The 13,116-nt window shown below is 48.2% G+C and overlaps 1 protein-coding gene across 3 annotated transcripts in view; it reads right to left on the reverse strand.

The window, feature by feature from the left end:
• Positions 1-3,601: 3,601 nt before the first annotated feature.
• The window catches only part of CNGA3 (cyclic nucleotide gated channel alpha 3), a 36,826-nt gene continuing 27,311 nt past the window's right edge, over positions 3,602-13,116 (reverse strand). For 2 of the 3 annotated variants that reach the window (XM_012641921.1, XM_012641919.1), the window contains 3 exons: positions 9,917-10,024; positions 8,239-8,345; positions 3,638-5,102 (listed from right to left, as the gene is read on the reverse strand). In XM_012641921.1, coding sequence (XP_012497375.1) covers positions 3,691-5,102; positions 8,239-8,345; positions 9,917-10,024 — 1,627 coding nt within the window. In that variant the 3' untranslated portion in view covers positions 3,638-3,690. Of the gene's footprint in view, positions 5,103-8,238; positions 8,346-9,916; positions 10,025-13,116 lie in introns of all 3 variants that reach the window. The other variant, XM_012641920.1, reaches the window with a different exon arrangement.

Below are 13,116 nucleotides of genomic sequence, written 5' to 3' on the forward strand. Positions count from 1 at the left end.
GAATGTCATATGAATGGAATCTTTTTGCATGGCTCAAATAGCTCATTCATTTTCATTGAGGAATAGCATTTCATTGTACGGATATAGCATTGTTTTTTTTTTTTTTTTTTTTTTTTTTTTTTTTTTTTTTTTTTTTTTTTTTTGAGACAAGGTCTCACTATGTTGCCTGGGCCAGCCTGAAATTCCTAGGCTCAGGTGATCCTCCTGCTTCAGCCTCCTAAGCATCTGGGACTGCAGTTGTGCACCAATGTGCTCAGCTCTTTTTCTATGCATTCACTTATTGAATGGTATCATGGTTGCTTCCAGGTTTTTGGTGATTATGAATAAAGCTTCTATAAACATTTGTATACATGTTTTTGTGTGAATATAAGTTTTTAGTTACCTAAATACCTAGGAGCATAATTTCTGGATCATATGCTACAGTGTATGTCTAACTTTATAGAAACTACCGATTGTCTTCCACAGTGGCTGTATCATTTTGCATACCTACCAGCAATGGTTGAAAGTTCTTGTTGCTTTGCATCCTTGACAACATTTGGTATTGTCAGTTTCTTGGAGTTAGCCATTCTAATAAATGTATTTTTAGGAAAGCAATTCATAAACTCTTTGCTTTTTACAAAGTAGGTATATGTTAAAAAAATTAATAAATGGTATTAATTATATTAAAAGAATTGACACCTAAGGAAAGTTAAAAGTTTTCCTCAATAGGGGTGACGATTAACTAAGGAAATTTATGCTTTTACATGAAGAGCAATGTTTGGCACATAGGAAGCAGTTAATAAGTGATGATTTCCCTTCTTTCCATCATGTTATTTCCCAGAGAGTTTTGCATTCTTTTTTTTTTTATTTCAGCATATTATGGGGGTATAGATGTTTAGGTTACATATGTTGCCCTTGCCCTGCCCTCCCCCCAAGTCTGAGCTTCAAGCGTGTCCATCCCTCGGATGGTGCGCATCGCACTCTTTGTGTTTGCAAATACCCATCCCCTCCTCCCCCTTCCCCCTCCCCCCTGCCGTATTCTTACATGTGCATTTATGTGTTGATCAGTTAATGCCAATTTGCTGGTGAGTACATGTGGTGCTTGTTTTTCCATTCTTGGAATACTTCACTTAGTAGAATGCATTCCAGCTCTATCCAGGAGAACACAAGAGGTGCTATATCACCACTGTTTCTTAAAGCTGAATAGTAGAGTTTTGCATTCTTAAAAGGAAAAAGCTTCAGGACAGAGGAAAGAAGCTTTGACAGTGGACTGTTGGGCAACAATCACTGCAGAGAGGGTCATTTATTTAGGAAACATAGTCTTTACTACCTATTCCAGGAACCTCTAAGGTAGGGCCTCATGTCTGTGGAAGACATTCTGTCAGTTAAGTCCAAAGTCCTTCTCACTGTCTTTGCTTTTCTAGAACTCTCTACTAGGAGGCAACCGAGGAAGACTAGAAGGCAGAGAGGGAGGGGAGAAGGGACCTCCTTTTGCTAGTGTGCCTGTTGTTCTGGTCATGTAACGCTAGCAACAGCAGCAGCAGCGGCGGCAGTTTATCCTGGTAGTAGTAGGTGGTTCCAGCCTCCTTTTGGGATTCCCAGGACCAGTCTCACTGTGCCATGCCCTTCCCCAGATATTGCCCAAATTCCTACACTTGCAAAACTTTTCTGAGTTCCTAAATTATCAGTAACAGCCAGTAGCACTCCCTCCTCAAAAGGTCTGAGTTTTAGCTTTTGGGGCCTCTTCTCTCTTTCCTACAGTTATTGTCTCTGAATACACTCAACATTCCTTTTCTGCTCTTTCAGCCTCCAGCATCCACATAATAAATTCCCTCTATTAAATTCTCTCTGGTGTAATACCTAGCATGTTTTATATTTTTACTGATTGGTATTTAATACTTATATTCTGATATTTAGGGGGTTATTTTGGCTATTAAAAACAATGCTGCAGTAAACATTTGTACCTGTCTCTGGTACGCATATGTGCAACCGGCTTCTGGTTGTGCATATGCCCTCATGTTGAGTGTGTGCCATTCCCTGTTCCTCAGCATTCCTTCCTTCCAGGGCAGCCATTGCCCTAATAACATACTCTGGGATTGAATCTTCCCTTACAGCAAGAGCCGAAGCAAGAGTCATTAATATTTTTTAATCCAGGTCTTTATTTTTCCTGTGCAAATATGGATGCAGTCATGACTAATATTAAGGCTTTTAAAATATATACATTTTGAGAATACTTGCTAATTACATTTTGCTGATGATATAAGCTTGGATATATGACCTTTAATAGGCCATAAAAAAAGTTAAAATGGTCGAGCGACCCACAATAAAAACAAAAAGAGACTGACATAAATCCAAAATACATACTTGGAAATGCAGCACCTTTTGCATGAACTACATTAAGCCCAATTGTGTAACATATGAGTTATAACATCAGACCACAAAGACTTCAAAGTTGTCAAAAAAAGTGGGGCATTTTGTCTGAGGAGAAGAGGAATAAGAAGGAGGAGGAGGTAGAGGCAGTGGAAGAATAAGAGGAGGAGGAAGAAGAGGAAGAAGAGAAGGAAAGAGAAAGAGAGCAAGGAGGAAAGAAAAGAAAAGAAAGAAAGACTCATTATTGGGTAATTTGCAACATGTATGTAACTGAAGGATAAGATCAGAATTCAAAATCATAGAACTCAAAAATATAAATCTGTTATAAACTGTTAATGCAATTCTATTTACTGAGTTAAAAAAAAAAAAACTAGTTTCTGCAATCTGTAAGCTTTCGGCTAGCTAAAAGCTTTGCCTCAGGATGTAATTCCAAGGGCGCTTGAGGTTTCCTCTTCATGGGTGAAGGGGCAGTTTGCAAAGATACAGCCTAAGGGTCTCATCTTCTAAAAGTCCTGATTGTCAGCTTTTTTTGGCTTGGGACATCATTCCTTCCTTCAACCTAAAAGACTCAGCTCCTCTCCTTGAGCTAGAATAGGTTGCCCCAGGGCCCTGACTCCAGGGCGAGGGAAGATGCTGTCCTTGAATCTCTTTGGCAAATGAGAAGGAGGGGATGTCACTTTTCCTCCCTGAGCTGCTCTTTTCTATGAAACAGATCCTGGTTTCATGGCAGCTGCACTGCAGGGAGTCTAGATTTGCTTCACAGACTTGAAGTGACCTCCAATGGGGCAGTCTTCCTCCATCCCACAGAACTTCTACTTGCCATAGGCCAGGGTTTCTAGGGTCCCAAAGGACAGATGAGGAGATACCAGATTCAGAAATATGATCCCCAACTGCTTTGTGCAAGGTTGAATTTGAGTCACTACTTTGTACCTTCAGCTTCCAGTTCTATATCTGTTATCAGATGGTGGTGGAGTGGGGTTGGGGTGGAGGAGGGTGGTGAAATACTCTGCTGTTTGTAAGAAAATCAGATTAAAAAGCCTAAAAACTCCTTGCGGATTCCATAAAAAATAACTAGAGTCCTGTGTGCACGCTTTTCTATCCTTGGATTGGGGATACGCAGGACTTTACACCGCCCTGCCTCCGGTGGTGTTTCCTGTGGACCTCATGATAACCTGGCACTTTCTAGGTGAGGAAACCAAGGCTCTCTCTTGCAGCCACACAGCTTTCAAAGGCTGTGTAAACCTAGAATTAACCCTGGCCAATTTCCATGGCACCCAGCGGTGGCCACATAGCATCATACTGACAGCTGAGCCTGTGAAGCAGGAGACAGACGCTGCATTTTCACTGCTGTTTGTCCTCTGTTTTTGCCGCCTCCGCAGGAGCCTCCCCGTCAGACAGGAGGCCGCTCCTGCAGTTCTTCACCTGGCTCTCCAGTTGGCTCAGACGCTGCTTCACCTTCATCTGGGTGGCGTTGTACTCAGCCAGGAGCCGCGCAAACCTAGTCTGCAGGGTGTCCAGGGAGGACTCCAGATGCTCCACCTTCTCCTCGATGTCTTTGGGGTCTGCCCCAGCCTTGGCTACCTCCTCATCGATCAGGTTGTCCTTCATCAGGATCTGCCGTCCCTTCTCCTCCAGGGCCTTCTTGGCTTCAGGGTATTCGGTGAGGGCCTCCATCAGGTCATCCTTTGAAAGGCAGAAGAGATCCGAGTAGCCAATGCTCCTGATGTTGGCCGTCCTGCGGTTCCCTGACTTGCTCCCTTTGATGTTTAAGATGCTGATTTCCCCAAAGTAACTGCCATCACTGAGGACCACGAACTGAGTGATCCCATCATCAGCCACCACAGCCAGCTTGCCCTCCTTGATGATATACATCTCCTTCCCAATGTCCCCCTTCTTGCAGATATAATCCCCAGGGCTGAACACAGTGGGCCGCAGCTTCAGCACCAGCTCCACCAGCAGCCCCGCCTCACAGTCCTGGAAGATGCGAACCTTCTTCAGAGTGTCCAGGTGCACGTTGATGGCGATCTCAGCCTTCAGCTTGTCTGGGAGGCTCTTGAGCACCTCCTTCTCATCCACTGTTTTCCTGTTGGCCCACAGGTAGTCAAACCACCGGATAACCCGTGTCTCCAAGTCCTTGGTCACCTTGCGGAACTGCATGTACTGCTTGATGGAGTCAATCTTGGCCTGGAACTCTGCCCGTGAAGCATTCATGTTCGAGATCATGGAGCCCACATTGCCCACAATGGTGGCAAAAATCAGAACGCCCACCAAGAAGTCTATGACCACAAAGAGATACTCCTCATCTTTCACGGGAGGTGGGGTCTCACCGATGGTGGTCAGGGTCAAGGTGGACCAATAGAGACTGTAAATATACTTCCTGGAGAGGCGCCCATACTCTGGGATTGAGATGTTTGGGTAGACCCAGGAGTCTGTCCCGAAACCAATAAACTTGGAAATGGCAAAGTAGATGCAAGCATTCCAGTGGATGATGATGAGGATGTACAGGACCAAGTTCCCAATCCTGAACACATTGGGGTAGTTGGTCCTTGTCTCTGTGCGGTCAAAGAATTCGAAGAGCCGGGAAATTTTCAGTAGGCGGTTGAACCTCAGTTCTGGGTAGTTCATGCCCAGCTTTAAGTAAGCCAGGTCCGTGGGGACCAGGGACAACACGTCCAACTTGAAGTGCAAGGTCTTTGTGTAATGCTTCCACAGCCTCTCAACATCCCTGACCACTAAGCCTTGCTCAAGGAAACCTAAAGAAGAAAATGGAGGTCACTTGGGCATCAGAGAGGCTAACTTTTTTTGACCGTGGTCCTGTAAACTAAAATAAAACCCTAAGCTCCCCACTGACTGAATTGACCCCCTCTTGGCCAATGGAACCCCAGAGAAACCTTATACTGAATTCCTAGCCATGATGGGATAGGAGGTCAAACATGCATCACTATACCCTCTCCCTTGCTAACGGCCATCAGGCTATTTTCCTAAGGCCTAAACAGAAACCAATCTCGTGATCCAGACCAGCATTCTTTCCTGATAAGAGACAACCAACCACAAAGTGGGTTTAACCAGTCTACAGAGCATGAGCAGAGAGGGTTTTTGTGTCCTGGCTTTACCTTTTTGATAGAAGAGGGCCCCATTTCTGAACATGGACCCCATAAAAGGGCATAAAGTTCAGTTGCGTAGGTACATGTTTCTCCTTTCATAAATATTCATGACTCCTCCTATAGCTTGTGAAATATGTATATTTGGCTATCCGGCTCAGTTTAAATTCCTGTTCCCATTGTCCCTGCCTTGAAGCGTGCATTCCCAGCATCTGGCTGGGGCTTTGCTCTCCAGTCTGTTGGAATGGCCACCACAGGCTGCAACCCTTTAGGAGAAATAAAGCTCTCCTTTCCAAAGTATGAGCCTCGTTATGCCTTCAGTTAACAGTCCACGTAAAAATATTTTACATCATGATTACACAGTATGTAGTGATACCTATAAGGAAATGTACTCTGATATTTTCTGTTCTATGATGTTCTAATCTATTAGGTCAATTGGGTAAATTTGAATATGGATTGAGTATTAGATGATAGCAAGAAATGATTATTAAATTTTAATAGATAAATGGAAATTATATATATATTTCAAAAAGGGCTTTTAAAGGTAGAGATACATGCTGAAGTGCTTATTGTGTGGGATTTGCTTTGAAACATTTCAGCCAAGAAAAGAGGGTGGTAGGGGGATGGATGAAACCAGATGGGTAAAATGTTGTTAACTGTTGAAGCTGGATAAAGGCACATGAGACTCATAATAGTACTCTCTCTGTTTTTCTGTATGTTTGAAAATGTTAGTAATAGAAATTTTAAAAATGCAGGGCATGGCCTACCAAATTCATCTCACTAGTCACTAATGGGCAGAACCTGCCTTTTCACAATACTGCTTGGGAACGTGGTTCTCCTTCTTGGTCGCACATTACTATCACCCAAGGAGCTTTTAAAACATACGAAGTCTTGGTCCACCCCCAAAGACTCAGACTGGTCTGGAAGGGGGCTGGACACTGGGAGTGGTGGGTGTCATGTCTGCTGAAATCAGTCAAGTAGGCCATGCCCTGTATTCTTTTTACTTATTATTTTGTTTACATTTTCAGACGGGTACAACAATGGCGAGAATAATATAATGAATACTTTTTAGATTTTGGTGAGCATCAGAATTACCCGAGGGCTCTGTGAAACAGAGTGCCTGCCAGGCCGCCCCCGGAGCTGGTCTGGGAGATTCTCACAACTTCCAGCATTGGCTACTGCTGCTGGTCCAGGCCACATTTTGAGGCTAGACTGAGGGCAGGACTGCCCCCCCCCCCCCCCCGTTATCATTGAAAATCAGTTTTCTGTCACATACAAGGGACATCTGGCCTCCAGCCCCGTTCCTCACAGCATTCTTTTGTTGTGAGTCTATTGAGTGCCTAGATCCTTAGTAGCCCTCTTTGTGCCTGAGGCCTCCTTATTGCTTCTTCTTTTTTTTTTTTTTTTTTTTTGAGAACAATTATTTCAGCAGAATTTATTAGCACCAAATATTGCCCACAACTCAGATGGTACCATATACTCCAAAATGTAACCCATAGTTGCTTCTTTAAGATGTCTTCTCTCAATTCTGATGAGTTTTTTCTGTGGGGTATCTATGATTCCTGGCCACTTGGTTTCTGTGCCTCCTTCCCTGCCAGCTTCCTGCTGAATCTTGGATTGATAAGCATAGTAGCCAAGCACAAGAAGGGGTGTGGTAGATGTCTGAGTGAGGGCATCTTGGCCCACTGAAGCTTGGCTGAGACAAAGGACAGTTGGCCCAATGGGCCACTAGTGGAGCTCTGGTGTCTACACGGGCTAACGTGACCACGGCAGAGGGGCAGACTGCCAGGGCTGGCGGGGTCACCCACGCAAGCCTCAAGCTGTGTGTTCAAGGTCTTCTAAGCTATGATGCTGGGCACCAATGTGGAAACAGTTGGGTGCCAGCCTGGCATGGCCGGGTAGTGACCGTGGACTTTGGGCAAGTCACTCGGCATCTCTGGCCTAGGTTTATAAATCCTCAAGATGGAGATAAAATCATGCCTATGCTTCCTGTCTCAGGCAGCTGTTTGAATGAGAAACCAAGATGTGCTTGAAATGCTTTGCACGTGGGGCCGTGCCAAGGCTGGTTGCTGTGAGCTGGTGGTATTTACATTGACAACTATGCACAGTCTTAAGTTCAAAAATCTTGGAAGAGACAAGCAGGGCCTCCACTAGCTTAGATGATGTTGACGGGCAAGTTAGAAAAAGGTGCCCAATGGCACACAGCTTGGAGCCTACAGTGTGGGTGGCTGCCACTCCCCACCCGAACCAGAGGTGATTTGAAGGAAGTCATACCTGCCTAGGCCTGGTTTTAGATTTTAGTTCCCCACATATTAAAACTCCTCTGAAAGCCACAGAGTAACATGTCCTGGATCCCCTGAACATCTGAGAAGAGAAACTCCAAGATTGACCAAGCTCTCTCGCCCACTCCCCGGGATGTTGGGCAGTCAGAGCTGGAGGGGTCTTTGAAATTGCAGTTTGGCCTTCTTATTTCACAGGTGATAGAAACAGGGCCCAGAGAGACAGCTTGTCTTGCTTGAGGTCACACAGCTCATGGGGAGAACAGAGCCAGAGCCCAGGTGTGCTGACCCGTGCTCAGGGTCCTACCCAAGGGTTCGGTGTAGAGGGCTTGAAGTAGCACCACCCACCCTCACGCTGGAAGTCCCCAGACCTGCCGGCCTCTCATGGCCAAAGGTAGGTAATGTCCAACCTACCTGGGTCTCCCTGAACACTCCTGTGGTCCCCATGGTCCCCCTTCTGAGGGTCTATGGCCTAGACCAGAGAAGTGCCGGGCCTGGGGCACGCTCACCTGTCCGGGCTCGTACCAGCACATCCAAGCCATAGATGACATCGGCGGAGTAGTCCAGGACCAGCCACAGCACCAGGTACTCAGACTGAAGCTCATCAAAGCAGGCCCTAAACAAGCCAAGCACGAGACTGATGGTTGCCTGCTGCGTGTCTGGAGCATGGGCCACCCGTGTGTGGGCACCGGCTCTGTGCCGCAAACACGGGATCAGTTCCTCCGGGTGCGGCCCTACCTCCGGTGTGACTACACAAGCACAATCACCCCAGTGTCTGACGAGGAGGCCCAGGCTCTGGGAAGCTTTTCTGTTCCATGGTCGCAGAGCTCCTGGGAAGAAAACCTGGGATTGACCCCAAAGAGCAGCCCTGTTCCTATCAGCAGTGAGTGGAACCCCAAGAGGTGCAGTTTCCCAGGCCTCACAGGAGAAGTCAGGTAAGGGGCTAAGGACTTGCCCTTTCTAGGGTCAAATGCCAACCAAAATAGGAGAGTTTCTGAGAGATTAACAATTGAACAGGTCAGTAACTATGTTTGACCTTCTCCATCTTTATGCTCACACAGACAGCACCCCCAGACTCCCCTCCTAGCCTCAGGAGAGCAGGAGTCTGCCCTGCAGCCCACCCTGCAGTCTGCTCAGTGACCCCAGAGTCCCCTGCCTGGCTCCCTCTGCCTCCCCAGGGCCCGGCTCGCCTCAGAGAGCAGCAGCTTGCCTGTGCACCTCATCCCGACCGCTTGCTAAGACAGGCCCCAAGTTCTCGCCCTTTCCACCTGACCCGCAAACCCTCAGAAGAGCAGGAGACCACCCTTTGCTCAGATCATCCTGAAAGCTTCTACTCACGCTCAGACAGCATCAGGTCTCCTCTGCATCCCTGTCGTGCAGAGTGATCAGAAATGCCCCATAATTCACTGCGCAGCCTTGCAGAGCAGTGGCTGTCTTGCAGGCTTGCCCAGGAACACCCCGAAGCCCACTGTCTACTCTCAGAAGGGTAGGACTCGGCCCTGCATCATTTTGTGTGCTGGCTTGGGAGAGCCCCAAAGCCCCTGCTTACTCTCAGAAGGGCAGTGACCTGCTTCTGCACACCTGTCCTGCAGGCCTCCTTAGGAAGGGCCCCGAGAGAGTAGCCGCTCACCCCTCCTCTCAGCTCTGCAGCTTACAGCCTGCAGGCTTGCTCAGAAATGCCCAAAGCCCCTCCCTGCCCACAGAGCAGTGGCAGCTGGCCTGCATCCTTGCCTGGCAGCAAGTCCGGGACGCTCCGAAGCCTCGTTTGCCCTCAGAAGACCTTGCTCCCTGCGGCATCCCCTCCCTGTAGGCCTGCTCAGGAAAGCCCAAGCCCCTGGCTTCCCCTCAGAGGAGCAGCACCTCGCCCCTGCATCCACAAACAGCACCCTCCTAGGAGAAGCCCTCAACACCCCTCCTGCTTACTGGAAGAGGAGCAGCTCGCCTCTGTGGGCTCCTCCTGTAACTGGCTCAAGGAGGCCCCCAAATGCCAGAACCCTCAATGTCCATGTCAAGCTCGGTTCCCCACCAGAGCACCCTGATGGTCCTCTTTGAGAATCCCTTATTTTTATGGATGGAGAAACTGAGGCACAAGAGCTAAAGGTGGCCATGAAGGGACCAGAACTCAGGCCTCCTGAGTGAGAATCAGAACTGTGTCCTGTCCGGGTGCCCTTGTTCCCTCCCCGCTACCTGCACACGAGCAGACACCAGTTGTAGAAGACGGGCAGGGCGATGACAGTCAGCCAGCGGTAGTACACGTTGCTGGAGGGGTCCACCACGACCGGGTCCTTCTTCTTCCTGGAGATGCGACACACACAAGCACTGCAGCTTTGGAGGGGTTTAGAGACCCAGGTTAGTGCAGAGACCCTAGGGCACTTCAGTCTGAAGCTCAAGAAGTGCCTCTCAGCAGGGTCCTCCTTAGCCTCTGGGGGTCACCATGGGGTGTCCCTCTGTGAGAAGGCAGGCTGGGAGGTGGGGCCGGCTCTGGAGGTCCTTCCCTCCCAGCTCAACTCCCCAGAAAGCCGCGGTGGATACAGGATCACGGTGATGACATCCCCATGTGCCGTGGCAACATCCATGCCCTTCAGGATGCTGGGGACGAAAACGTGGCATGGCAATGTCACTGAGGTCCACTGAGGTCGGGGGGAGCTCTGTGAATACGTCGATTCCCAGGGCCCACCCGCACCCCCTCCAGGGCTGGGGCCTGGAAATGTGCATTTAAACATTGCCCAGGCGGTTCTGAGGCAGCTCCTCTCTGGACTGAATTTGGGAGCTCTGGAGTATTCCCTTAAGAACCCTCTCCACACCCTCACTGCGTTTGTGCTGATGTCTCAAAGGCTCATTTCCAACACTTGGATCCTGCCTCTCCCTGAAAAACCATGGCCCTGGGAATTATCCAGGTTACGTGGGCCAACACTGAATGAAAGGCATTGCTTAGAGTGCTTAGCTTTTATTTTCAGGATTTTCTGCAGATTTTACAGGCAGTACTGGAGACTCTTCCTTTTCTTAAGGTCCATGTGTCCCCCAACCACCATTCCATATGTCCTACATGCTGGCCCAGCCTGCAGAGTGGCTCCTGTGCCCCAGAGGAGACCCTGGTGACCTCCTGCATTGGCCTGGACTCAGCAAGCGCAAGATCAACGACTCATTGTCAGGGCTTTGGAATGTCCCCAACAATTCTCATTGCCTTTGGGTTTGGATGCAGGTTTGTGAATGTAAAATCTTCTAGTGCTCCAAAGAAGCCCCTGGCTTATCCTGACTGTGTGGCCCACTTGTATGGGCAAATAAAATGCTTGGGGTGAGGCACATGAGCAGGTTCACAGGGACAGCCCCTAGCTGCTCGCCCAGGCTGAAGACAAATAACCCTCTTTAATGGGAAGCCCCTTTGGGTTCCCAGAGCTGGGAGTGGCCTCGGCCTGCAGAACAGGCTCTCACATGGTCTCAGGAAGCCTGGTCTCCAGCCTGGTCTCCAGCTCCTTTCCCCCTTGGGTGACGCTAACTGACGCATCGCTCCAAGACACCCAGTCCTGGTCCCCACAGGGAGGGGGCTGGCCTGCTGTAACCATTGGATCTGCTCTTCGGAGGCAGCGTCTCACAGTGTTTTAGACAGTCCTCTCTCTCTTATTCCTTTTTCTCTTGCTCCTCCTTTTTTGCCTTGTCATTAGCTGATGCAGGGTGACATTCAGCAGACTTCATATACCAAGGACATTACTACAGTAGAAAGGGAAGGCAGCAGTGGCATGAGAGAGGACACGGCATAGGAAATGGATGTTTCCAGCACACTGGGATGAAATGAGGTTATTGATTCCATTACCATTATTGTTCCTGAAGCGTGAGGTAAACTACTCCATCGAAGTATATGCTGCGATATTAGTGGTTCAGTTAACGTTCTATAATTTCTGACCTATTTTCGTGAATTCCTGGGAGGTCATAAACAGCCTGAGATGGAGACATTCTGAGGTCATAGCAAATAAACCCAAATCCACACACTGAGGGTAGAAAAGTCGCTCAGAGTTTTGGAAGTCACATGCCAAGCCTCTGGTTCTGAAGCAAAGGCTGTGGTCCGTCTGCTGCTCTCAAAATCTGTCTCTGGACCAAACGAAAACCCGGGCCTTGGTGAGAAACCAGCAGAAGGGAAGCAAAATCCAAATAGGTTTGTGACACATGTTGTGGCAAATCTCAGCACTGTTCGCAGCTTGCAGCGCAGCCAGGCGGGACGTGCATTCAGCCTGTGCTGGGCTGCGAGGCAGCTCTGCCTGTGTGTGCGGGACCTGCTGGCGCAGGTGTCTCCTCAACACACGGCTTTCTCTGCTTCTTGTTCTCTAGTGCGTGTTTTTAAGGGTTAGGTACTCTCATAGGTTATCTAATGAATAGTTGTAATAGTTTTGCAAGGCAGGCATTAATGCCCCACGGAACAGTTGAGGAAACCAGAGCAAAAGGTTAAGGCCTTGCCTGCTGAAGGGGCACCCTTGAAACCACCTTTGGGCCCCTCCGATTTTGCTCTTCTACAGTCTGGAGGAAGGCATGGGGTGAGAAATAAACGTCTGCTAATTAAACACTGATTGAAAAAGACCGGTCCACTTTTACCTAGCACTTCCTAAGGAAATAATCAAGGACATGTACGAGCGTGCTTGTAGAGGAATAATCACTACCATTGTTCATAACAGTCGAAAAGCGTAAGCAGTCTAACCATGTAACGGTAGGAGATTCATTATCAACAATGAAATTCTACAAGGTCGGTTAAAACGATGTTGTGAGCCAGGCGTCCTGGTGCGCGCCTGTAGTCCCAGCTACTCACGAGGCTGAGGTGGGAGAATCGCTTGAGCCCAGGAGTTTGAGGCCAGCCTGGGAAACACAGTGAGATCCCATCTCAAAACAGAACAAAACAAAAATAAAAATCAAAAATGATGTTGTCAAAGAATAGTTGGTGACATGGGAAAATTGTTCTTAATATTTTGCTAAGTTAAAAAGCAGACTGCAAGAGTTCATAATAACAGCTGTATTAGTTTTCTATTGCTGCCAGAACAAATCATCACAAACTTAGTGGCTCAAAGCAACACAAGCTTATCATCTTGCAGATCTGCAGATCAGGAGTCCAGTATGGGTCTCACCAGACTAAAATTAACGTGTCCGCAGGGCTACGATCCTTTCTAGAGGTTCTAGGGGAGCGTCTGCTTCCCGCTCATTTGGACTATTGGCAGAATTCGGTTCCTTGGAGCTGTAGGACCCAAGTCCCTGTTTTCTTGCTGGCCATAAATGAAGGGAGATTCCCAGCTTTTAGAGGCTGCTGCTTCCTGAGCTCGTGCCCCTATTCCTCCATCTGCAAAGCCAGCAACCATGGGTCGAGTCCCTCTCACAATGTGACTCTCTCCTCTTCTTCCATCTCGTCT

Source organism: Propithecus coquereli, unplaced genomic scaffold (genome assembly GCF_000956105.1).
Source record: "Propithecus coquereli isolate 6110/MARCELLA unplaced genomic scaffold, Pcoq_1.0 Scaffold171, whole genome shotgun sequence".
NCBI classification, from domain to species: Eukaryota; Metazoa; Chordata; class Mammalia; order Primates; family Indriidae; genus Propithecus; species Propithecus coquereli.